Source organism: Amphibalanus amphitrite, unplaced genomic scaffold (assembly GCF_019059575.1).
Source record: "Amphibalanus amphitrite isolate SeventyFive unplaced genomic scaffold, NRLGWU_Aamphi_draft 000756F_arrow, whole genome shotgun sequence".
Classification (NCBI taxonomy): Eukaryota; Metazoa; Arthropoda; class Thecostraca; order Balanomorpha; family Balanidae; genus Amphibalanus; species Amphibalanus amphitrite.
Genome location: NW_024882250.1, coordinates 317312 through 341693, shown reverse-complemented (window position 1 = coordinate 341693; position 24382 = coordinate 317312). Strand labels below are relative to the sequence as shown.

At 52.6% G+C, this 24382-nt stretch overlaps 3 protein-coding genes across 3 annotated transcripts; 2 read left to right on the top strand and 1 right to left on the bottom strand.

Moving 5' to 3' along the window:
- Window positions 1-617: 617 nt before the first annotated feature.
- Window positions 618-12904, bottom strand: LOC122365657. Its single transcript, XM_043337064.1, has 5 exons — window positions 12211-12904; window positions 9174-11376; window positions 8795-8910; window positions 7182-7295; window positions 618-1542 (listed from the first exon to the last, which is right to left on the bottom strand). Exons 2-5 carry the CDS (start codon window positions 11146-11148, stop codon window positions 1414-1416), a joined length of 2334 nt encoding a protein of 777 aa, XP_043192999.1. The 5' UTR covers window positions 11149-11376; window positions 12211-12904; the 3' UTR covers window positions 618-1413.
- Window positions 4682-6578, top strand: LOC122365659. The gene is made up of 2 exons (XM_043337066.1): window positions 4682-5997; window positions 6267-6578. The coding sequence occupies exons 1-2, from the start codon at window positions 5251-5253 to the stop codon at window positions 6459-6461; spliced, it is 942 nt and encodes a 313-aa protein (XP_043193001.1). The 5' UTR covers window positions 4682-5250; the 3' UTR covers window positions 6462-6578.
- Window positions 12905-18051: 5147 nt separating the features above from the next.
- LOC122365655 (solute carrier family 2, facilitated glucose transporter member 6-like) lies at window positions 18052-24121 on the top strand. Its single transcript, XM_043337063.1, has 2 exons — window positions 18052-18175; window positions 22501-24121. Exons 1-2 carry the CDS (start codon window positions 18140-18142, stop codon window positions 23872-23874), a joined length of 1410 nt encoding a protein of 469 aa, XP_043192998.1. The 5' UTR covers window positions 18052-18139; the 3' UTR covers window positions 23875-24121.
- Window positions 24122-24382: the final 261 nt, after the last annotated feature.

Below are 24382 nucleotides of genomic sequence, written 5' to 3'. Positions count from 1 at the left end.
CTGTGTCTGTAGTTTGCACCTACTTTCTATTTTTCCCGCCACGCCGCGACCATATTGCCCGACAGTGGGCTTCGACGAAGTAGGTTGCGAAGCTGCTAACTCGGTTGCAGTCAGTGAGGGTGAACCTAGTTGTGTGTTTTCGACGTTGCAGCTGGGACATGGGCGACCGAACCTACTGGTCTGCGCGTCCCACCACACTGTGGCTCCGACCTCCGCAGACGCAGTCCACACTGTGCTCCGACCTCCGCAGACACAGTCCGCACTCCAGTGTGCTGCCAATTGGCGCGTCCTGCCAGCGTGCTCCGCTCACATTCCAGCGTGATTTAGGTCGGCACGTCCTACTCCAGTGTGTTACCAGTTGCCACGTCTTACTTCAGCCAGATCCTCACTTCAGTGTGGTTCAGGTCGCTTCTTCCTACTTTACTTCAGTGTGTTTTCGTTCGACATGTCCTTCTACAGTGTGGTACCGGTCGGCACATCCAGTGTACTGCGTTCGAGGTCAGCACGTCCAGTGGAACTTATTCGAGGTCGGCTCCAGTGTGGTCTGTGCTCCAGTGTGTTGCCAGTCGGCACTCGACTCTTGGGATCTGAAGTCTGAACGCAAAACAGGTGGACACTATTATGTTTATAGATCTTATATTATAAACTGGAATGACATGTGACAATTGACATTTGATGCTGACCTATCACCATTTTCACATGATTGCCAGTCAACTATTCAAAACTGTCCACTATCTGACATCCTGACGCATGCTCAAATGCATGTACTGTATATAACAGTGCTTGTTAATGCTTAACATTTTACACTTACATATGTCACACAATTATTTGCTTACGCGGGATGTGCTACATGGTTTATTATTATAAAACGCAAAATCAGCGTTATGCGTTACGACTTACGATATACAGATCCAAACCGAACATGCCACAACTATGACCGTGTTCCATCGTCCACTCCATCGTCCTTTATGTCTATATTTACAACACGCGAGTTTCCAAACAAAAATCACCTCTCGATAACAGTCGTAAAAATCACAGGGCTGCGAGAGACGCGACGTCACCCTTTCTGTAGGTAACCCACGGCGCGGTATCCCGGGGCTCCTGTAAGCACCACACAGTTCCGCACGGCTCCTGCGCGACAGAGGCTCAGAAGGCGTTCAATGACCCCTCTCATAACAATAACCTCTCTTCCCGTGGTGAAACGTAGTTTGAACCGATCTTAATGGAAGAGGGACACATTTTGTCTCACTGGCTTAGGGAGGTCAGCATATTGCTTCACTGGCAGAAGACCAGCATACTGGTCGCAGACGAAGACCAGTCTATCGTTTTACTGCACAGAAGGCGAAGGCACTGACACTGACTCGAACACTGACTACTATGTAGGACACGAAGACCTGCTCAGTGCTCATCGTCTCACTGGCAGAGGAAGACGAGCATCTCGACCTCCTGTAGCGTGTCCCGCCAGCCGACCTGACACATGTAGAGGCCGGTGTCGGCCGCCGTCACCGCCGTCACCGTCAGACGCTGGTGCGACGCCGCCACCTGTCAACGCATACGGGCTGTCAACGAAACCTTCAGTAGCCGAGCATCCTGTCAGTATATACTGCCCGTCAGAAGAACCTTCCGCGGCATCCTATCAGCACATACGGGCTGTCGAGGAAACCCTCAGCGGTATCCTATCAGCATATACAGGCTGTCGATGAAGCTTTGGAGAGCGGCATCCGAGCCTAGAAACACAGCATGTGCAATGGGCACAGCAGCTGGACTGTCATTCAGGGGAGCAAAGAGACTGAAAAAAATATGGCACGTGATGGAAACTTTGGTGGTTGACTGCCGACTGGTTGATCGGTTTGCTAAATGATTGGTCGGTCATTCGGTCGTTTTGGCCAACCGGCTGGTTGAATTACCGAAGCATAAAATTATCCTTCCTTGTCATGGACCAAATTATCGAAGCATAAAATTATCCTTCCTTGTCATGGACCAAAAAGAGCTCTCAGTCTGTAGGTCTAGCGACCAGCGAGTGACGGAAGCTTATTTATTTATTTATTTATTTCACATCATAGACCCATTCCACACAAGCGTGGCTATTCTAGGATCAGGGTCACAATTAAAAAATAAGGATAGTTGGTCACACACATCGTACACGAATTCATTCTCACAAACGCACACCCAATCAAACTTCCCGCGAGCGGGTCGTCACTAGCCGGCATCGGTCTGTTGCTGGAGCAAATACCTCCGCAGCTCTCTTTTAAATGGGCTCAGGCCTAGGTCGCGAATCGTTTGTGGTAAGTCATTAAAAGCGGTCACGGCTGAGTATAAAAAGCGTCTCCTACCGGATTCTGATCTAATGATAGGCACATTCAGCAGCTCGTTCTGTCGCGTGTCGCGCTGATGAACATGTCGTCGAAGCGTGAGGCTGGCGGATAACGTCTCGGGCTGAGAGGTAGACAGAATGCGCTTTAACAATGTCAGCGTGTGAAAAACATGTAAATTGCGCGCCGAAAGCCACTGCAGTTCATGAAGGATGTCACTCACATGATCAAATTTTCGACGCCCGGAGATGACGCGTGCTGCGAAATTCAACACTTTCTGTAGCCGACCAGTTTGTGTGGTGTTACAGGTTCCGTAGACACTAAGCCAGTAGCGAATAAGTGATACGACTAGAGATTGGACTAGAGTTGTGAGCGTCGCAGAAGGTAAACTATGACGGCAGTGACTCAAACCGATTAAAATGCCTGTGCAGCGCCGAACCACATCGTCAATGTGCGCGGTAAAAGTCATAAATTGGTCGAATACGACACCCAGGTTCCGCACCATGAGAGAACCGGAGACAGTCGTGCCCATGAACTTGATAGAAATGGTTGGTACCTGTCGAAGATTTTGTCGAGTGCCGAGAGCTATGAGCTGTGTTTTTTTAGCGTTGATTTTCATGCCATTTTTGCCAAACCAGTGAGCAAGTTGCGAAAGACTACGTTCCATGGAGCTAACAAGGGCACCAATGTCTCCGGGCCTGCCACCCACGAGAACCTGAGTGTCGTCCGCGTACTGCACTATGCACGCGTCATCAGCATACAGCGGCAAGTCGTTGGCGTAGATGCTGTACAACAGCGGACCGAGCGCTGACCCCTGGTAAGTTCCGATCGGGTTCGGCAGAGGCGACGACAGATCACATGAGCCTCGCTGGCTCCTAGCTACTACTTGCTGGTAGTGGTCCGCCAGGTAGCTCTTAAACCAGCGAGTGTCTACATTGTACAGCTCCAATTTTCTCAGAAGTCCATCATGAGGTACAACATCAAAGCACTTTGATAGATCTAAAAGGCACAGAAGGGTGATCTCTTTCCGGTCCATGGCCTCAAACACTCTGTCAGTTACAGCGAGTAACGCTGTGTCGGTCGAGTGGTTCAATCTAAAACCGTGTTGACTAGAGGAGAAAAGGTGATGGGTTGTAAAGTACGTAAAAAGCTGTTCATAAACGACACGTTCGGTTATTTTGGCGATGGTTGGTAGGATTGATATGGGACGGAAATTGGATAGGTCAGTGGATTTGGACGACTTCTGGATAGGATGGACTAGGGCTAGTTTCCATGATGTTGGGACGGTGTGGGAGTTGATGCTGGTGTTGACAATGTGGGTGATGACAGGGCAGATGGAGTCGAAACACTGTTTGATGAACCGCACACACAGTCCGTCCGCCCCGCACGACGTGCTGCTCGCCATCCGGCCGATAACGCGCCGCAGCTGCTCCGGTGTAACAGGCGCTACCTGGAACCGGCCGGTGCTGACACGGGGCAGGCGCACTGCCAGCCGCGGGCCACCAGAGTCCACCTGTCGGGCGGTGGAGGTACCGACACTGGCGAAGTATTGGTTTATCGCGTCCACGTCCGCGTCCGGTAGTGGTCGGGTCGGCCGTTTTCCCGATATAACCGGCCGCACATTGCGCCACATGGAGCTCGGTCCGCCCTCACTTATACGCCGGCCGATCTCCTCGCGCGTGTCACGGCGGACAGCCGACCTGACCTGTCGGTTTAAGTCCTTATAACGATCCCGGTCACCGGCTCGGAGCGCCGCGCGCCGCTGTGACATCAGACCTTTTGTGTTCTCTGTCACCGGGGGCGCCGTCGGATTGCGCACTTTGACCCTCCGAATGGGGGCTAGGCTGTTCACAATGGGCACCGTCACGGTCGTAAAATAGTCCCACTGCTCACCGGGGTCGGCAGTGTGGAACACAGGGCTCCAAGTCCAGTCCACGTCACTGAGGCGGCGGTTCGCCTCCGTCGTGTCCAGTCTGCGCCAGCACCGCCCCGTCACCGCACACTGGGCCGGGCGGCGGCCGGGGACCAGTACCAGAGCACGAGTCCAGTTGTGGGGACTGAAGTGGCAGTGCAGCGTGCCGGCCCGCTCTACACCCCGATTCGTGGCAATCACATCGATGGTGGAGCCTGATGACCTGAATGTAGCGTCTTTGATGTGCTGCTGAATGGTGTAAGCAGCAAACAGCTCCTGAAGTCTTGTAGCCGGCCGTCCTCTGCTTGTGCCCCGGACGGGACTCGAGCCCGGATGATTGGCTATGGAATATAAGAAAGCATTTCAGCGGAGCTGGACCGCTCCTTATTAGTACCCAGGTCAGTCGTTCTGCGCCTCTGCGACACGCGGGCCGGGACAGTGTGCAGTTTTTGTCGCAGAGATTGGGTGGCGACTCGCGAGATACGCAGTCCGACGGTCGGCGTAGGCGATAGTCGACTGGACGGCTCCGCTATACATAGAGAGGCGGCAGGTCGGGCGGCCAAAATTTGTCCGATGGGTCTCGGCACCCGAGTGCGGCTCACCAGGTATTTGCCGACCATTTCAGACTCGGTAGCGCAGTTGCACGAATCTGCTACTGATCTTTTCTTCCATGGGGTTTACGATTTTCCAAGGCCGCCGTCTGAAGTTGTACTTCGTATTTCGCAGAAAACGACAGTGGACCGTGATTGTTTTGTGTTTGGTGGCGCTGTTTTGCATCTGCGTGTTTCTGGATCCAGGTATGTACGCTTCAACTCAAGCTAGAAAATTACTTATGATGCTATTTTCTTACAGTTTAACCTATTTAGGATCATGCACCTTTAAATATTTCAAAATTTCTTATTTCAATGCAAAGTTTTTATCATATTCTACAAAAAAAAATCCCACCGTGCGAGTATGCGTGTTCAGCAATAGGACACCATATCAGTGGGGTGATGCAATTGTAGCATTGCCCCAGTCACCGACTGTATGTGGCCTGTTTCAGGGTCACGGCCGTCCTCTGGCCTCGGCTCACAGTGCGACAGCCCGCTGTTGATCAGTGAGGCCGTTCTGCCGTGGGATGCTGCCGCCGGCCGCTGTCTCCGTCCTGAGCCGCTGGCCGGGCGCCTGCTGCGTGCCGGCCGCGCGCTGGGCCGCCCTCCCTCCGTGACATTCGTGGGCGACTCTCGGGCGCGCGAGCTGTTCGTGAGAGCGGTGCACGCCAGCGGCCGGCCTCAGGCGGCGCTGCCACCGCGCCGGCCCGAGCCCGACACGTGCCTGGAGCCGTCCAGCAGCCCCGAGTACCAGTGTCGACACGGCATGTGCTCTCAGCGGGTCGTCGGCAGCGTGCTGACCTCGCGGCTCGAGTGGCGGCCGCAGATGAACGACTACATGGCTGCCGTGCTGGACGGTGTGGCGGCGGACTGCGGCTCACGGATGCGGCGGGAGGACTGTCCGGACACCGTGGTGGTCAACAGCGGCCTCTGGTACTCGTTCCGAGTGGAGGTGTACAGCGGAAACCGCCGCGAGCGGCTGGTGGCGCTGTTCAGAGCCGGCCTACTCCGGCTGCTGCCCAGCCTGCAGCGGCTCGCCCGGAGCACACACACCGTCTGGAAACTGGAGGAGGCCATGTTCTCCGAGTTTGTCAAGGACAAGTACTATCCGGAGAATGCCAAAACGGAAATAAACGGGCTTATTATCGTGCAGCAGGCCGTCCTGTATGACGTCACCGCACATGTAAGTAGCTGACATAAGCTGACGCACTGAATAGCCTTCATACGAACATGTCATTTTTAAACGACCTAATCGGTTCTCTGCAACTCAAATAAGTAGCGAATGTCGTGTGACCCCCAACACGCGTAATTTGTGGTTGCAGAGTGCACAAGCTCTTACTCTAATTCATGACTTGATGGCGCCGATTAGCTAAGAGTGCTTGCTTTGCATGTATCGCCATTTATTGCTACAGTCGGACTAAACCTTCCTCTGTCCCTATGTGTCACCCCCAGATTCCGGAGCTGACCGTCTGGTCGTCGCTGCTTCCGGAGACCACGCGGCACATGTTCCGCGTGTGCGCGCGAAGTCGGCCTCTCAGCTGGGTGGAGTGCCCGGACGCCATCCACATGGGACGCTCGCTGCAGGACTCGTTCCTAGAGCGGATACTGGGCGGCCTGTGTGACCGGGCGCTGGGCGTGGCGCGGTAGACGCGGGTCGCTAGGATGATTTGTTAACACTACGTCATTTGACCTGACCCAATAGACAATGGATGTGCTGTTAGAGTCTGAAGACTTCTGCAAGAGACAATAAATGCACAAAACATTGTTTTTATTGATGCGAACACGAGTTTGGTCGTTGTTACAAATGTATGGGCTTCCACAGTGGTTCTGAAAGCGTCTCTGAGTTTATATACGGTTATAATGCTGAACTGCTCGTTCACGAATGGGTGTAAAGAGACTTTACGACCATTATGGATGTTTGTCACTTTGACTCCCAACGATGGTACCTATTTATCAATGTGATTTATTTGCGATGTTCATTGCTCAACTAATGTGCGAACTTACCTATGCGTTATAATATCAATCCTATACATGAGCCATTCGCTTTCTTTGCTGAACTGAATGTAAATATTTTCATCCCGCTCGGGAAAAAGGTCGTGCTATAATGAAGGGCAATGCTGCACATTAATTGTTGTGTGCTGGTGATTGCCTTGAAGCCTCGAGACTTGTCATGGACCTGTCACTGCTCCATGTGCAATCAGCTGGTAGCTGAAAGATAATTAAATATGTCTTATAACAGCTGTGAGCTGATACCAAGAAAGATTGTCTTATCTCTCCCTTTCCTTTTCTATTCCCTCCCTAATCTCCCTCCCTTCCCTTCGTCCCTTCCAGTTCCCACCTCTCCCCGTCCCGCCGCCCTCCTCCCACCTGTTGGACGCTGGTGTTGTTGGCCGAGTACAGGCTGACCCCTCCCACGGCCAGCAGGTCGTCCTTCACCGCGTTGTGGTCGTCGTCAAAGTGGCGCCGCACCCACCAGAACCGCTGGAAAAACAAGGCAGAGTCGCTGTGTCAGCTTGCACTCGCCCGATGAGTGTTGATGCAATGTCCCTGCAATGTCTCACGGCAAATGCTCTACTTTTTTTCAAACCGTTAGTGTCCCAGTCTCGGTGAAGGTTAGGAGAGTCTCAAGTCTGGTCATTGGTAGACATTCGAAGACATTTGATCACAAATATCTGTTCGACACTAGAGAGTGGACAGTTCTTCGAAGTTGATGAACTTTGGCAGCAGCCGTGCTATGTAGGTATAACAAACAGGTTTTTATTTAATGCTGCTGGTTTACACGTTTTAAGATATTAGTGAACCAGAAGGCGACACTAGGCACACGGATGACTGACTGCCATCCAGCCGGCATCGTATGCTGTATGACATCACCCGTCAGCTGACCGCGGGCTGAGTGTGTTTGGAGAAAGTTATATCGCAGTCGGTGCTCAGCAGTCAACTCATGTCTCATTCACGCAACAATCTCGTGCCTCCTTCACAAGACCTGAAATCCACGCTGGCTGCATCACTTCGCTGCATGTCGTTTCGCCTCATTTGTGTCAAGCTGTCACTCAATGTAGGTTTACGCTGTTTACAAACGTTTGCGTAACATTCTGAGCTCACCGTGCATCACTGATCAAATGCAACCGCGGCGCTGCGGTCCTTGGCCGAGTGGCCAGCTACTGGTGACGTCACGGGTCAGTGAAAGGAGTCGCGCGCACGGCAGGGAGGAGCCGGCGGGTCCCCGGCCCAGCTGAGGACGGGCCACTGTCTGTGCTCCATCTCCGCGTCACTGTGGGGGACGGGGCGCACCTTCCACCCACAACACACTGCCCGGGGCTCGGGAGTAACGCGTAAACAGGATATCGGCTGGGTTTGTGGGACAGGAATAGGATCTTGGGAAAGACATCCTGTCATTGACCGTCTCTCCCGATGGATGTTACGAAATACGCCCACTGATCCGAGTCATGGGGTGCGGCGATCGTCAACTGGGGCTGCCGCATCTGGCGCAGCTACTATACCTATTCGGCCGTTAAGTCGCCAAATCATGGTCAACTATGCCAATTCAAGCTGTGCACGGTGCAAATTACAAACTCGTTTCGTGTTTCTCTTATTGCCACAAGTTTTTTTGTGATGTTTAATGAATTTAACGTTGTTGGATGGTGGTTTGGTTTGGGTTGATTCCACTTTTTTATACAAGGCACTCGACTGTCGAGTATTCAGCCTGCCATGAAGAGATATTGGAACAAGTATGGCATACCTACTCATGCTTACGTGTCTGCATGTGAAACCAGTTTTTCAGCTTTCAGTTTCACTGATCGTACTGCAGGATTGATATGCCACTGTCGTATAGGACCCAGTAACTGAGTCGAGAACGAGAAACTGGGCCCTTTTCACCCCCGTTTGCGCTCCGTGCCTTACAATGAAAAGCTCAATTCAGCGGTTTAGCGTCCGGTGAGTTCTGCGGGGTGCATGTCTCATCTGTGGACTTTACTAGTTACCTTGATCTGGTCGTGTTGCGGCGGGTTTTTGACGCGACACTCGAGAGTGACGCTCCCTCCGAGCTCCGGACAGTTGTGCATCTCGCCAACCAGCTGCGGTGGTCCCGCCTCCTCGTCTGTGGACAGTGATAATAAGGAACGTCATTTGCAGTAAACCAGTCGCCTGCAATAATGCTGAAACAGCTATATGAGGGGATAAGCATAAGCATTAAAAGGTTAAATTTAGATTCGATGTTAAATATAAGTAGGACATTTAACTGCAGAAGTGACAAATGACCTTCACTGCTGACAAAATTCGAGGACTTTCCTCATCTTGGCTTTTGAAATGCCTTCATGAACATGTGCTGAGTGCTCGCTATTTAGTGCGCTCGCCACTCACCTTCGGTGCTGTTTTCTGTGCGAAAGCTGGCCGTGCGCTCGGTAAGAATTTCAGCCCTGGTGTGTTTGCTTTTGGGCGCTGGCTTCCTGTCCTCTTCCTTCTCCACCAAGGCATTCGATCGATCGCCGTTATTCTCGTCATCTTCTGACACTTCTTCAGTCTGGTCGCTGGTCTCCTCATCTAACATCACCAACTCTTGCAACGCGTCTTCGTTATCCTCCAGGACAGCCAATTCTTCGTGGCGCTCGCTCCCAGCGGCGTTCAGATCTTCCGATGCTTCAAGAGCAGCGGTGTCGACAAACACTGGCTCTGCGACATCGTCCCGTCGCTGCCAGCCACTCCTGGGCGCGTCCTGCCACCGGTACCGTCTCCCGCTGTCGGCACCGTCAGCGCCTCCCCTGGGTGTCGCGTTGGACACCCTCCTACCCCAGGTACCCTGTCGGCTGACCCGAGAGCTCAGCTCGGTCAGACGCGCCGCTAGTGAGTCGACTCTTGGTGTGACAGTGGGCTGCTCCGGTTGGTCGTCCTCTGCGACCGGTGGGACGTCCTCTAACTCCTCTGGCGGGGATGTGGTGTCCGTGCTGGCGATGCTGCTGGAACTGGAGGCCCGTGGAGTCACCAGCCGGTCGAAGACTTCCTTCTCTGACAGTATCGGCACGATGTTGCTCGCCAAAACCTGCTCCCGTGCGTCGTCACTCGTGGCTGATGTTTCCCACCCTTCCTCTTCGTCAGGCTGGATGTCAGGTTCGGTGTTGTCAGCCTCAAGAGTAGGCCCAGGATTAGACTCTGCTCTGTATTGGCGCCTTTCGTCAAACGCCTGTGACAGCTCCTCCCCACCGACCAGCTCCACGGCGACGTCGTTGTCCGACCTAGCTGGCGCGAAGAACACACCACTCTCGTCCTCCGCCTCCTGTTCTGTGTCGCTGACCAGCCTGAGCTGCGCGACCCGCACCCTACCGACGGGCCGCAGGACGCCCTGGGTCACCAGCAGGTTCAGCAGGTTCTGGTCGGAGCGCAGCGGGCCGCTGGCCACGGCAACTGTGGCCGGGCGGGTGCGGGCCGGGTCTCGGTCGGACGGAGGTCGGTCGAAGGACCCCTCTGGCTCCGGACGGTCCACAGAGGTCGAGTCGAACACTGACGCTGAGCTCTGCAGATCTGGTCGCCGAGGAAGCTGATCCTCTCCGTCCGTCGGACTGAGTTCCTCTTCGTTGTTGCTGAAGTCGTCCGCAGTTGCCGCTGCGAATACCACTCCTTCGGGAATCAGACCGGAGATAAACGCCGGCTTGTTGATGTCAAAGGCTTCGTCTAAGGTGATAACGTCATCTGGATTGGGATTGGAAAAACCGTCGGGAGTTTGGTGTCTGAAGTCGTCATTCGCTGGGTCCGGCTGACGGTTTCCGAAGGAAACAAATGTCTCTGGGTTCTGCAGGTCGACAATTGAGTTGACGCCTCTAGGCTCTGGCGTGTCGACAGGTACATTCGTGGGACCTTCAGGATCCTTGGGGTCAACGGCCAGGATGATCGGCAATGGTGACAGACTCTGCAGGTTCTCAGAGCTCTGCTGATGTTCCGCGTCATTGACCCGCACCGGTCGAGGAGCACTGGTCTGCTCATTGTCAGACAGGTCTCTGATATCCAGCGGTCCCAGAATATCCACTGGTCCCAGCGGCTGCAGATCTGCCGGCTCTCCGTCCCCCAGCGGCGGGACCTGGTCACCGCCCGGCTGCTGGGGTGGCAGCCGCTCCAGGTCGCTGTACTTCTGCCCGATCCGGACTCCGGCCGCCCGCAGCTCGGGCGCCCCGTCGTCCTGTCCGTCGAGCCGGCGCGCCTGTCGTAGCGTGTGCAGACTCTGCCACAGGGCCGGCGGAGCGGGGCCGATCGACGGGCCGGGGAAGTAGATCCGTCCCGCGCGGCAGGCGGACAGCATCACCACCGTCACCGCCGCCAGCAGCGGCGCTGCCCCGAGTCGGGTCATGGTGTGCGTGGGCCGGCTGACCGGGCGGACAGCGGGTGGTGGACGGGCGGACGGAGGGCGGACAGCGGGCGGTGGACGGACGGAGGGCGGACAGCGGGCGGCGGGCGACTTTCCACTGCGGCCGCCGCTCCTCGGGCCGAGGTCCGGCCGGTCTCCAAACCGGGGGCGAAACTGGCGCCGCTGACCGGGGCGGACGGCCTCGGTGACGGAATCCCTGCAGTCGCCCACCTGAGAAAAGGCACGGGCTGGTCAGGAGCCGCACTAGCCCTGATGAGATACAGGGAAAGCGGGTTCTTGTCGTGTCTAATGTGCATAAAACAGGCATGGGATGATGCACAAATAGACGGTCTTGCAAGTTGCAACAGAGGATTACGAAACGTCAGCAATCCGGTCGAACCTGATCATAACAATATGGATGCTACCATACTGTTTGGATTAAGCGGAGTGATCCCTCCCACATTAGTGACACAGGTGCATTTCGCTAACACATTCCGTAAATCATTCAATTTATTCGATCGCCTCGATTGCGGTACGGTGCTATAGCAACATTGCCCGATTTTTTTACAACCAAATAAGTCATGCATATAAAGGTGCGTTAAAATATGATTTTTGTCAAAAGGAAAGAAATTTCTGTGTGGAAATTACCCATGGCTTTTGCTAAAATATGTAGGCAACGGCCTAGGAAAGAAGTGATTTTATTAATGATGAGCTGTGCTTTTTAATTAAGGGCATCAGCGATAAACTGTGCCTCTTAATAAAAGGTACCAGTGTGCCTTTTTCACATCTTGGTGTACTAAGCCATATAATATAATTATATACCTCGATTATATGTATAATTATATATGTAATAATAATTATATGCAATATAATTATGCATATAATTGAGGCTACTAGCATTACCTAATAATTCGTGCAACGAATTATATTGAGGAGGTCTTGGAGCATGGAGTGATGGAGGGCTTCAGATCAAGGAGTCAGTCACCCTACCTATAGCTACTTGACAACTGAACCGTATAAATAAAAGACGGTCTTCAGACGTCGTTCAACTCTGATTCAACTCACCGTATGGCTTCTTTCGTGTCTCGCTGTCGCTAACGTCGCTCAGTCTCTCCACACGTTGTCGCGTGTCTCTGCACCGGTACTGGGTACGTTTAGACAAACACAGTGCACGGAGAGACGCATACAAAGACGGTCCTCGAGTGAACGGCTGGAGACGGTCCTGTCTCGCCGGCCGCCGGTCTCCGTTGCTCCGCTGCCACTGCCGCCGTCTGCCCGTCCCCGGCCGCTGCCTCTCCCGTCCCCCGGCCACTTTCTCGCTCGGCGTGCTCGGGCGTAGGCGGCCGTGGCCGGACGTAGGCGGCCGTGGGCCGATCGGGGTGCGGATCGGATCGGACAGACGCCCGAAGGAGTCGCCGCCAACCGGATATGATCGGTAACAGTCGCGCCAATGAGAGCACGAGATAATGTTTTGTTCTCGTTTCACTTCTCGGGTTGTCGAACGGAGTTCTTCTAGATGCAGCCAGGCGTTGGTACTTGGTGAGGTAGGCGTCATAATTAATACGAGTGAGAGGGGAAAGAGAGTCGAGAGAGAAAAAGGTGGAAGGTGAAACTGGTGCAGGAGCAGCACGGTTTGGCACATGTTCAAAAAGTTCGTCGCCGTGGGGAGAGCTGTTTTTATCAACCGATGCGCAATCAATTTCCCCTATTCCACTTATTCGTATTTTGAGGTCAATTGAAAAAACTCGACGATCAGGCGATTTAACATTAACAAGCACAGTTCATCAAATCAATGAATGTTTTATTTGTTAAATTTTTATATTGCACCGTCCACGTATGTCTCTCTGCTTTATGCGTATCGGGTACCAAAGCGTATCGCATAGCAAAAAAAGTGCTTAAAAAGAGTTGTAAGCCGTAAACGACTGAAACCTTTTCAGTTTTTGGCCTTGTGAGACTAGATGCAATGGGATAAGTCATACGTCTAAAACCTGTGCTTAGCTGGGAAGGATGGTCAGATAATATATATCTATAGTCTGTTTTTCGTATCTTCTACCTTCACTCAAAGATGTTTTGCCCCTCCAGCACGTTTTTAGGGTATAGTTTTCAAATATTGACCGCATGGCCCACCACTCATTGCAAGAGTTTGTTGCTCGTGTTGGAGTTCGCCTTCGCTGCGCAGATAAAATCGGAAAAGAAACCTTTAAGCTAGAGTATCGCTTGTATTATCGTTATTCGTTACCACGGCTTATTGGTACTGACTACCGACCTGACTACAAGGACGTTTTGCTGTTCATAGGTACTTGCATTGTGCGAAGCGCTCTTGCTAAGAACATTTAAAGAAAAGTTTAAAGCTTGCACTTCCTTTTCATTGGGTAAAAGAAGTTAAATGTGTTTTATGTTCTGCCATATTTTTTTTCAAATGCTTTATTTATGTTTTGCTTTATTTATGTTGCGATAACTTTTACACCGACGAATAACAAAATTGTCTTAGCCCACGCCCGCTTGGGGGTCCCCAGGCAGATTTGCTTCATCTTACAGTTTTCCTATCTGCCTCACGCGATCATCCCGAAAAGTAAGAAAGATGCGAAGACGCGGGGAAGAATCGATAGCTCTCTCAACAATTACTTTCAGCAGTATACGTATATAGTATATACCGCATTTTGCTGAGGTCAATAGTGATGGCCACTGAAGGTCATAAATTTAAAAAACTCCCGAGTTCAACATGTTTGGACAAATCTGGCCAAACCTTGTCAACCGATTGAATTACAGCGCCGTCGAAACATTTTTTGTTCTAGCAGCTATTAGGGGTATTGTCGAAAGCTGCTGGTGATCTTTATCATCTGACATGACTTTTTGACCACTGGCAATCACCAACGCCTTAGGGCTTATATTATGATACACAAATGCAGGTAATAACAATAACACCCACGTATGCATTTTTCGTATTATATTGCGCTGAAAGCATGGCGGAGTTGAACTGTGCCACCACCGTCGGTGTTTCTCCGCGCCTTCAACACTTTTCTTTCTGGTATCCAAGGAAGTAAGTTCGTTATTCTGGCGATATTCATTGGTTGTGCTCCTTCTTTACCGCCTTATTTCAGTCACCTAACCCACATTTCTTTTGCTTTGAAACGTTGAATGAAAACGTTACGATCATTTTGTCTTGTCTGAGACCAAGGCCATTGCCCTTCTGTTGTTTGAAAACTTAATGAAATTAGAAAGGGATAATTTTGCCTGAATGAAAATATGATGACACGTTTTATGCAAATGCATTTCACCTGACAAAGAACATTGCATTTTGATTAACGAGATAGGCCAAGGGGACAGACGTTCGATCTTGCGTTCGTGATAAAATTGACTTTGCAGCGGTGTTGATTTAATTAGATGTTCGCTGGTCGCTGGAGCACGTGATTAGAGAGTTTACCGTCTTTGAGTGAAGGTAGAAGATACGAAAAACAGACTATAATCGGACCGCCTCCTCGATATACCAGGTATTATTCGGTGTGCCTAGCCAAGGGCGTTTTAAATAATGCCCGAACGGAGTGAGGGCATTATTTTTTTTTTTAAATATTAACCGAACGAAGTAAGGTTAATATTTTCAAAAATAACACGAATGAAATGAGTGTTATTTTTGTATTTAATGCACGAGCCTGCGAGTGCATTAAATATAAAAACTCTTGGCAAGGCACACCGAATAATGCGTGGTGTACCGAGGAGGCGGTCCGATTACATTTATTATAACGACTTTGCGCCGTTCGTTGCTCAGCTCGTCTGTTTAAAAGGGCTACATAGAGGGATTGGGAAAAGAAACGGGGCTTGGTTTTGTTTTCGGGGAACATTTGTTAATAACGAAGTGTGTACTAATTAATCAAATTAATAGCGCCAATTAGGAAATGCAATAGGTAGTGGAATAAGTGGACTGTGCAATGTCTCGGTCAGTCTCTTATATTCATATGCAGGCCCTCTTGCAGCACTTGTAAAGAACTTATGCACCCAGGGCCGCCTTCTGTGAGAACCTTATACTGAAAACGCGTATTTACAAGCTCTGATCTATTCCATCATCTCTGTATCATGTGTGCCTGGGTATACCTATCAGACACTTGGCCTGCGCTGCTCCTATCACGATAAGTGGCTACAGCCCATTCTGGGTCTTCCTTGTGTTGGTTGGAACACCTTCTGCTTCTCTGTTCGCCAGCTCATGGGAGAGCAAACTGCAGTTTTTTTCTCGCTGTCTGTACCATTCGTATGCGTTTTCTGCATTATAAGCATCACCTTTGAGTGATCGGACAAAGCAGTGGGCCTATCAGATTAAAAAAAAAAATAATAAGAAGGCGTCTCAAAGCTCTCTCTGAATTTGATTTATCTTTCTAGTTGAGGTTTATTTGCCATTGGGTCTACAGTGCATGGATATTTCTATCTCGCACTCCTCCGAGATGCAAAGATAAGAATTTGCTATCTCTGCATCTCTCTGAGATGCAAAGATAAGGTCTCGAGGGTTCATAGCCAAAAATCAAGAGTTCAACTGAAGATGGGTCAATAACCGAACGGCATTTTTAATGGCTAGTATGAAACTTATGAAATAAAAACAAACTACTCTAAAAAATTTTTTACATAGGTGAATACATTTAAATATAATATTTAATTAATTAAGAATAAACCTCAACATAGAAAGATATAGGATTCCTCATGGCTCACTCGTGGAAGATCGGATATCTTTTCCTCGCGTGTTACAGAAAAACCTCGCTCCTTCGTCGCTCGGTTTTTCAGTAACCCGCTTGGAAAAGATATCCTTATCTTCCACTCGGAGCCATGAAGAATCCTCTATATCTCTGTGTTGCCTTCGGTGCACTTAACATTCAATCTCAATGCAGGCCAATGGCCAATATTCTTTTTTTCAGCGAGGCTTGAAACCATTCTTGTGAAACCATTCGGGCTCCACCACGGAAAGAAAAAGTCTGATTAACAATATTATTCCCGGGATTAATTTCTGTTATACCGACGTTTTACTTAAAAAACTGAAATCACGCGCGCGTTTAGAGACAGCCCTACGATGCTGCAAAAAATACTTGTGCTATCAAGATTTAACCATACTTTTTTAACATGCGTGAACGGCGCAAAGTCGTTATAAGGTCAATTAGATATAGTCCTTACAGAACTCATGAAGTGGTTCACTGCAAGTAATTTACAGTTAAATACGATATAAATAGTTCTATTAGATTCTCTGTTGATAGTCTTTGTTTGGTTTCCTGTCTCCTGACGCTCAAAGTGGTGGAGTTTGAGGTCTCCAGGGCGGTGACGGGTCGGCCCATCTGACCCTGCAGAAGGCAGACTGCAGAGGGCAGCAGCACGGTGCCAACAGATGTCACGACTGATGATGGTTGAACCGAGCAGGCTCACAGAATACGCTAGTCGATAACCCAATGAACCAGGTGCGCGCCGTCCATCTGTTTCAGTCCTCTGGGGACTTATAGCTAGTCCAAGTTAACCCTCGCCGGCCGAGAGGGGAGGGATGCCGCCCTTCCCCCATAGGTGTTTTCGCGATAGCTCCGAACACGCCGGCGATAGAGAGCTAAAACTTGGCATACCTGACTTTTGATCCAAGCCGCATCTTGTGACACCAACCGCATTTTCAGGTTAGGTCAGGTCACTGACCTATGACGTCATAAGTGAACCTCTGCACGGTCTTCATATGTCGTAAATCGCGGCGCCCTCAGTGCCAGAGAAGCTTTCAGAGGGAAATGAACTTGGATGATGTAGTACCTATCATCCAGAGGTCTCACAACTTGTATATTTCGGATTTTTCCTAAAGGTCACATTAGGTCAAGTCGGTCACGTGACCTCACCATTATAAGTCAATATGGGGGAAAATGAAAACAGCTATTTTAGCGCCGGGAACGACCTAATACTATCTCAAATACATGAAATCGTATTTCTCACACTCCTTGCAAGGTCTGAAGCTTCACCTTTGCATTGCTGACCTTAGGCTTACACAACTTAATGACGTCACTTGGTTATAAGAGTTTTTCGTCAATAACTCCCGATCAACTTGAGCTAGCTAGTCGGGAAAGCCACCATAGGACTCAGGAAAACCTGCAGAATCGAATGATATGCATAATGACCTTCTTCGACCAAGTTCGTGACCTGGGGGGCGCTGACCTTGCCTTGACCCGGGACCAACGCCTCAAGTTGACCTCACCCGAACAAAAAATATCCCTTTCGACGCGCCTTAGCGAGGTGAACACGACGCTGCCCAAATTGTGGCTTTGCGACCGTTTTTTGCGAAGTTATAAATGAAAAACTGAACCCGTACCCTGGGTCACTTGACCTGACCTCAGAGGTCATCGGTTGACCTGAGGCCCTTAAATCGGGTACCAGTCGCTGCGTCTTGTACAGGGCACAAGCTCGTTTTTGCGATGCTGAAGCTTAATCAGGGGCGAAACGGCGAGGGGGTAGGTCGTACCAACCTCTTCCCCCTCGGCCGTCGCGTATGTAGAAATCGAATAGGTCCGGCGAGGGTTAACTCATTCAGATGCCATTTCGGTCAACACATGTTCCCAAAACATGACATTAAACATTTTAGTTTACCTGTCCCGAAAAAAATTAAGCCATCGATTTATTGAAGATTCCAAGGAGGTTTATCAATAATCACGATCCGTTCAGTGTTGTCGTAAGCTAGCAGAAGCTGCCACGGATGTCACCGTAATTTGACCGCATCTCCGTCTGATGTATGTATGTATTTGTGATCGGATGGGTGACATCAGTAAGGGGCCAGCAGAGGCGGCAGTGCTCAGTCGGCCATCTGTCTGACGGGGCCAGGGTGAGGGGGCGGGTGTCCGGCCGGGCAGGGTGAGGGGGCGGGTGTCAGGCCGGGCAGGGTGCCAGGGCGCCGCGCGTCTCCTCCTCTGCTCAGTCCGCCGCGTGAGGGAGCTCCGGGCGGGGGGCCGGCTCTGATCAGTTTCACCGGCCGCCCACTGAGACCCCGCTCTGTGGGAAAATGATCTCCGGGATCAGCAGCGGTGTCCTCAGGCAGGTACGTAATTATCAGTAACATCATCTTTATTTCTAGTGGTGTGATACCAGTATAGCGCCTTTTGGGGCGACTAACGGAGCGAGCGAGGGGGTGAGTCTTGCACGTGCGAAATTTCGAGGGGGTACCTCCAACTGACTTGTGCACGGCACCCTACTAACCGGTCTCTAGCGATGTGCCAAATTTGAGCACAATCGGCCCAGCCATTCTCGAGATCTGGAAGCGGCACCCTGCACGTGCGCACGTGCAAAATGGGTCCCGACTGGCTTTTGCACGGCACCCTACTAACCGGTCCCTAACTGTGTACCAAATTTGAGCGCAATCGGTCCAGCCGTTCTCGAGATCTGGAAACGACCCCTGCACGTGCGCACGTGCAGCAGCACCCCAACTCTGGCACATGGATATGCAGTGCCTAGTGGGTGCCTACCTACTTGCCAACTTTCAGCGCAATCGGCCAAGTAGTTACCGAAATATTGCAACAATTGCAAAACTGACACCTCTTCGTTTTGCACGTGGCACGTGCATAAGGGGTCACTCACATGCATCGGGAATAGTCCAATACTTGGTAGAAGGAATGAAGCTACCCTATAAAAATTACCGCGTGTAAATCGGTCAAGTGGTTGCTGAGATATAAGCCTCGCAAAAGCGTCCGCACGGCCGGCCGGCCGGCCGGCCGGCCGGCCGGCCGGCCGCTCATACTCAGAAATTTCCGTTATTCTACGTAAGACTCCGCTCGCTTCGCTCGCTCCGTAACAAATTCAATGCCGTCTAAACGAAAAAAATAATGCTAAAAATGGGAATACGTAACAGTTCTGTATTCAACCCACATGGTAAAAAGTGATTCGCCGGAGCGTTCAAATATATACCGTCAATCTGCAGGATAACATGTAGGTAGCTACCTGCCAAGTACCTAAATTTAATAGTTCAGCCACGGATTATATGTACCTAGCATACCTAAGCACAACCACATAGTTCAGCCTTCTCCAAATGCATGCTCTGTTTCCAGCGCCTTATATTCTCATTCAAACTCAGTTGTTGTATCTGGAATCAGGTGTCATTGTTTTGTGCAGAAGTCATTAGTCTATCCATCAGTAAACAACCATCCACATAAACGGCTAAATGTAGACCAACCTATGCGCTTCAATGAAGGCATTTCAAACATTTATTTCAATATATGACAAATTGTTAGGGTTACCTTCAACGGGGCTAAAAACTCGAGGCCTCAGTCTTTGAACAAATGTTCTCAGCATGTCTATGGGCTTCTGGAACTGTTCCTGTTGGTTGTAGCTGGTACGGTGGTGGCCGGCTATTGCTTCACTGGTGAATGTTCAGACACCCCTTTGCCATTTTGATTGCAACGCGATCTCGAAGGCTATGCTTATGTCCCCGTTGCCGTTCCTGGTTGCTGTGGGTTCTGGTTGCTGTCTGGTTTCTGGTTGCTCTCCGCCGCCTGTGACGGCCCTGCCGCCGGCTCAGGCTGCTTTGCCGATGTTCCCTCTGCTGCTGCTGCCGCTGTTGGTTGTGCTGGGGCTCCTTCTGCCGCTGTCGGTGGCTGTGGGTCGTTCCTGTGACCTCCACTGTTTCCTCTGTTGGTGAGTAACGGCGGCACGCTCTGAGCAGCGGCGGGGAGGGGCTCCACCGCGTCCGAATCACACCTGCCACAGCACAGGGTCTTCTTATAGGCAGCCCGCAGCTTTTCGTTCAGCAGACCGTATCCCCAGGCCTCAAAGATCAAGCCGAAAAGGCGCAGCTGAAGAAGGATCGCGTTGAGTCTCGGCGTTGGATACCACAGACTAGATATCCGCAGCATCGGAGTGATGATATCCAGTGGCACGGTGAGTGTGAACACCCAAACGATCTTTCTGAACTCGCTGAAATTATCCACCAACTGGTGATTCTCTTGAGATACGGCTGCCCTATATCCCACCTCCTCAAGTTCTCGAGTGAGGCGGGCTTTGGAGCGACATCCGACCGCGGCCGTGAATACGAGGGTGCCGACAGTGGCCAGTGAGAAGAGCAGGGTCTGCACCTCTGCCAGGACGGCGTACACGGCCGCCAGCGAGTTTTCCCAGCGGCACTCGGAGCGGCCGACCGTGCTGTTCCCGTAGCCGCCCACCCTATCGGCGGGGGTCGGCAGGCCCAGGGACACGGCGATCACACCGAACGTGACCTGGACGGCCCAGGTGAGCCAGGTGGCGGCGAGCACCCAGCGGCGCGCGCGCGCCATCAGCGAGCGGTGCTCCAGCGGCCGGGAGATGGCCACCAGCTGACCCGCCGCCACGCACAGCTGGGCCATCTTGAAGCCGCCGCCGAACCCGAACCCGGAGTACTGGAGCGCGCGGCACAGGCCGCCGGCGCGCAGCTGGAGCACGTCGTACGCACCCACCGTGAACAGGTTGACGCCGATGAGCACGCAGACCAGGGAGATGTTGCCGACCAGCAGCGCCATGGGCTCCTCCCAGAGGTGGCGGTTGGTGACCATGGCGATCAGCGGGGCGCCGAAGTTGGCCGTCAGCAACAGCCCCAGCACCACCTTCACGAGCGGATTCGACATGATCGAGGACGTTTCAGACGAGTACTGCGCCGGGTGTGTGGGGCGTCAGTGGACTGAGGCTGTCTGCCCTGATATGCCTCTTATTCCACGCCCGTAACCATGGTGCAACTAAACCAAACTCTAAACGCTGCTCGTTACTGCAGTCATGCAGTACTAACAGCAGGCTGAGTACTGAGAGGCTCGACATTTGTCCGGCATCCTTCTGTGGTCATGGCAGCGAAAACCAAACTTTACCTCCCTGAGCAGTGAGCACTTAATGAGCAGTGAGTGGGCGTCAACGGCCAGATCAAGAAACAGCATAATCGCTGATTGCGTTCTGATTCTGGTCCCTGGTAGGGTATTCTTGTCGCGCAGTGAAGCTTCGGGTCGAGTCGTCTGTATTTTTCGCAGAAAATAATGCTGCTGTTAGCGTTTGGTTGTGTCGGTTAGTCGTTCCTGGATGTTGGGTATTTTAAATCAATTCATGCAACAAAATAAAGTTATTCAACTTAGAGTTTAGACGGTCTCCGATAAGATTGAATACCAATTGTTCGATCAGACGCAGGCATGTCAAACGCATTGTCAGCTAGATAGGTTCACTGAAATCATTTGGTTGCCGAATGACACCGTCTATTCTGCCGAGCGGCGGAATGAAACCTACAGACTGTGCTCCGCGTATGCCGTATATTATACATCTCGTCACCATGGCGACGGTTACAGGGTGCCAGCAGGCAGCAATCATCCACAGCCGCAGCCTGCACCTCATTTATGTTGATGAGCGGGTCTCTCATCAACTCCAGACGTCGTAAGATCGTGACTGGGACCATGGCTGGCCGACCAGCGACTAGAGCTTGCCGGCACCACAGCGGACCGAGCAGCGGTTATAGAGCTGAAACCAGCCCAGGACCACTGTCTTACAGCCTTCCGCGTGATGGGATATTGTTTGTTTCCAATCGTTGTCGGTTATGATCCGGAGATAGTCTTGGACCTAACTGTGCATCGTTTACTGTTCGTTTGCATCGTTTGCTTTTTTGTTCGGTTTCATACCTGATGAGTATGACGCATCGTTGCAGTCCCTATAGTTGTGTAGAATATGTACCGTTGTTTGTTTCAGTGCCTAAAAAAGCTGTGTCGTTCAGGCGAGTGAACCAAGTTAGGAACCTAACTTCCAGGACAAACGCCGTTGCGCGATGCATGCGACATTACGGGGCGTGCGCCGTTACGATCTCATGGCCTCATGTTTCAGACCGAGGTCACCGGGCGGGACGCGGGAGACTATGGGTGTCCACTGTCCAGTGAGAGGTGCTGCCCTCACCAGTACCTACCAAGGTCAGACAGACCATTCCAGGCACGTGCGCCCGCCGCGCGCACAGCCCAGCAACAATGGGCCAGATCTGTGTCCCATCTGATCACAAAAACTGAGGCCGACACCGGGATCTGATCGATCAATTCGAGCACTGACAATACCATGCCGGGGTCTGTTTGTGTGCTGAATTTCTCTTCACTTTAAGGCGCCACTTCTCTGATACATCCCAGCAGTTTTGGCCGGACGCTGGGCAAGCACTTGATCGCTAGTCTGATGTCTCTCCGCTCTCAACTTTGAAAAGTCTGACGGGGTTGGGGACATCTAAGTCATTCGTCTTGTGGTTATGCCATTACCTACGCGGTCAAATGCACACGAGCTCGTACCTTTATCCTGTCGTTCTAGCCCACCACTTTGATCCTTCCTTGCTCATGTTTCCTAGTAGTCGTGCCTCCGATAGACATTCTGACAGCTCCATTTCGGTCCCACCAGGCGTTCGCCCTACTGGTGACATCGCAGGTTCTAATCTGCCTAGGCGTCACCTTCGGCATCAACAGCGTCACCCTGATCCAGGTGCCGCGCCAGCCGGACCGCTTCCTCAGCGACGGCCAGCTCAACTGGACCGTGTCTGTGACGATGCTGGGCGCGCTGCTGGGCGGCCTGGTGTCGGCGCCGGCCGCCGGGCCGCTCGGCGCCCGCCGGCTCTGCCTGCTGGCCATGCCGGCGCACGCGGCCGGCGCGCTGGCCGCCGCGCTGGGCGGCTCGTTCGTCTGGGTGCTGCTGGGCCGGCTGCTGATGGTTGCCGCGCTGGGCGCCACCGAGGGGCCGGCGCGCGCGCTGCTGGCCGAGGTGGTGGCGCCGGGCCGGCGCGCGCTGGCCGCCACGGCGCTGAACGCCGCCCTGGGCGTTGGCCAGGTGGCGGTGCTGCTGGCGGCGCCCTGGCTGCGCTGGCAGACGCTGCTGCTGGCGGCCGGCTGCGCGCCGCCGGCGCTCTGCGCGGCCGGCCTGCTGCTGCTGCCCGACTCGCCCAGCTGGCTGCTGGCGCGGGGACGGCCGGCCGAGGAGGCGCACCGCGCGATCACCTTCTACCGGCCGGAGGCGGACGCCGCCGCCGAGCTGGCCGCCGTGCAGTCGGCGGCGGCCGGGTCGGAGGGCGGCCCGTCGCTGTGCCGGCCCGAGGCGCTGCGGCCGCTGGTGCGGGGCGGCGTGGCAATGGCGCTGGTCGGCTGGTGCGGCGGCTCGGCGCTGGTGCAGATCACGCCGCTGGTGCTGGAGCCGCTGGCGCTGCCGCTGGGCAGCTACCAGCGCGCGCTGCTGGTGCCGGCGCTGGGCCTGCTGCTGGTGGGCGCGGCGCTGCCGCTGGTGGACCGGTACGGCCGGCTGCCGCTGCTGCGGCTGGGCGGCGCGCTCTCGGCGGCCGGGTGCGCCACCGTGGCCGCCTACTGCCTGCTGGAGCCGGCGCGACAGGCGCGGCTGGGCGGACTGGCGCTGACCGGCGCCCTGCTGGTGGCCGTCGCCCACTTCTGCCTGCTGGGCCCGGTGCTGTTCACGTACGCCTCGGAGCTGCTGCCGAGCGGACTGCGCGAGCGCGGCGCCATCATCATCGTCACGTGCCTCAACTCGGGCGTGTTCCTCATGCTGAAGCTGTACCCGATTATGCGGGAGTCGCTCGGCCTCGGCGGGACGTTTGTGGTTCACACGGCCGCCAGTCTGGGTATGGCGCTGCTGACCGCCGGATTTCTGCCCGAGACCAGAGGACTCTCACTGGAGCAGATCAGCGACCTGTTCACAGCCAGACCGACCGACAAGGGCTCCGTGGAAAGGCCAGAGGACTCGGCAAATGACCATGCACAGACGTCGGTTTAGATAGGCACAGCCAGAGCGACCGACTCTGGCTCCGTGGAAAGGCCAGAGGCGTCGGCATAGAACCATGCCCAGACAGAGGTCGGTTTAGATAGGTGTATTTCGCTCATCAATTTGTATCAAGTAGCCGTGTGTTAGGTAATCAACCCATAAGGCGAATGATGCAGAGTGAGATGTACTTTTGTGAAATCGTGGACTTGTATCAATCTTTTTTCATGGGACCGATGACAAAATAAATATATGTTATCTTTTCTTTGTTTAAGAGAAGCCCACATGTTTGTTGATCATTTATGCTTTAATATCCCTATTAAATCGTTTCAATTCAATAAAGTAGGTAAACGAAATGGCTAAAAAGCGCTCAGGCCCGTCAGCTTGGGAGAAGTTTTTGCTCTTGTAGAGTCTTTGAACCTAATTGGTACACAAATTTAAGAACTTTTCTTAAATACCGCCGAAAGTCATTATCCAGCTGAACAAAACAGAACCGCCTGTTCTGATCGCTGAGCGCGTCTGT

Coding starts and splice junctions, on each gene's coding strand:
- LOC122365655 (XM_043337063.1), top strand. CDS start 18,140: ATGATCTCCGGGATCAGCAGCGGTGTCCTCAGGCAG. Junction 18,176..22,500: donor GCAGCGGTGTCCTCAGGCAG/GTACGTAATTAT, acceptor CGGTCCCACCAG/GCGTTCGCCCTACTGGTGAC.
- LOC122365659 (XM_043337066.1), top strand. CDS start 5,251: ATGTGGCCTGTTTCAGGGTCACGGCCGTCCTCTGGCCTCGGCTCACAG. Junction 5,998..6,266: donor TGTATGACGTCACCGCACAT/GTAAGTAGCTGA, acceptor TGTCACCCCCAG/ATTCCGGAGCTGACCGTCTG.
- LOC122365657 (XM_043337064.1), bottom strand. CDS start 11,148: ATGACCCGACTCGGGGCAGCGCCGCTGCTGGCGGCGGTGACGGTGGTG. Junction 8,911..9,173: donor CACAGAAAACAGCACCGAAG/GTGAGTGGCGAG, acceptor CACTGTCCACAG/ACGAGGAGGCGGGACCACCG. Junction 7,296..8,794: donor CGCAACACGACCAGATCAAG/GTAACTAGTAAA, acceptor TTGTTTTTCCAG/CGGTTCTGGTGGGTGCGGCG.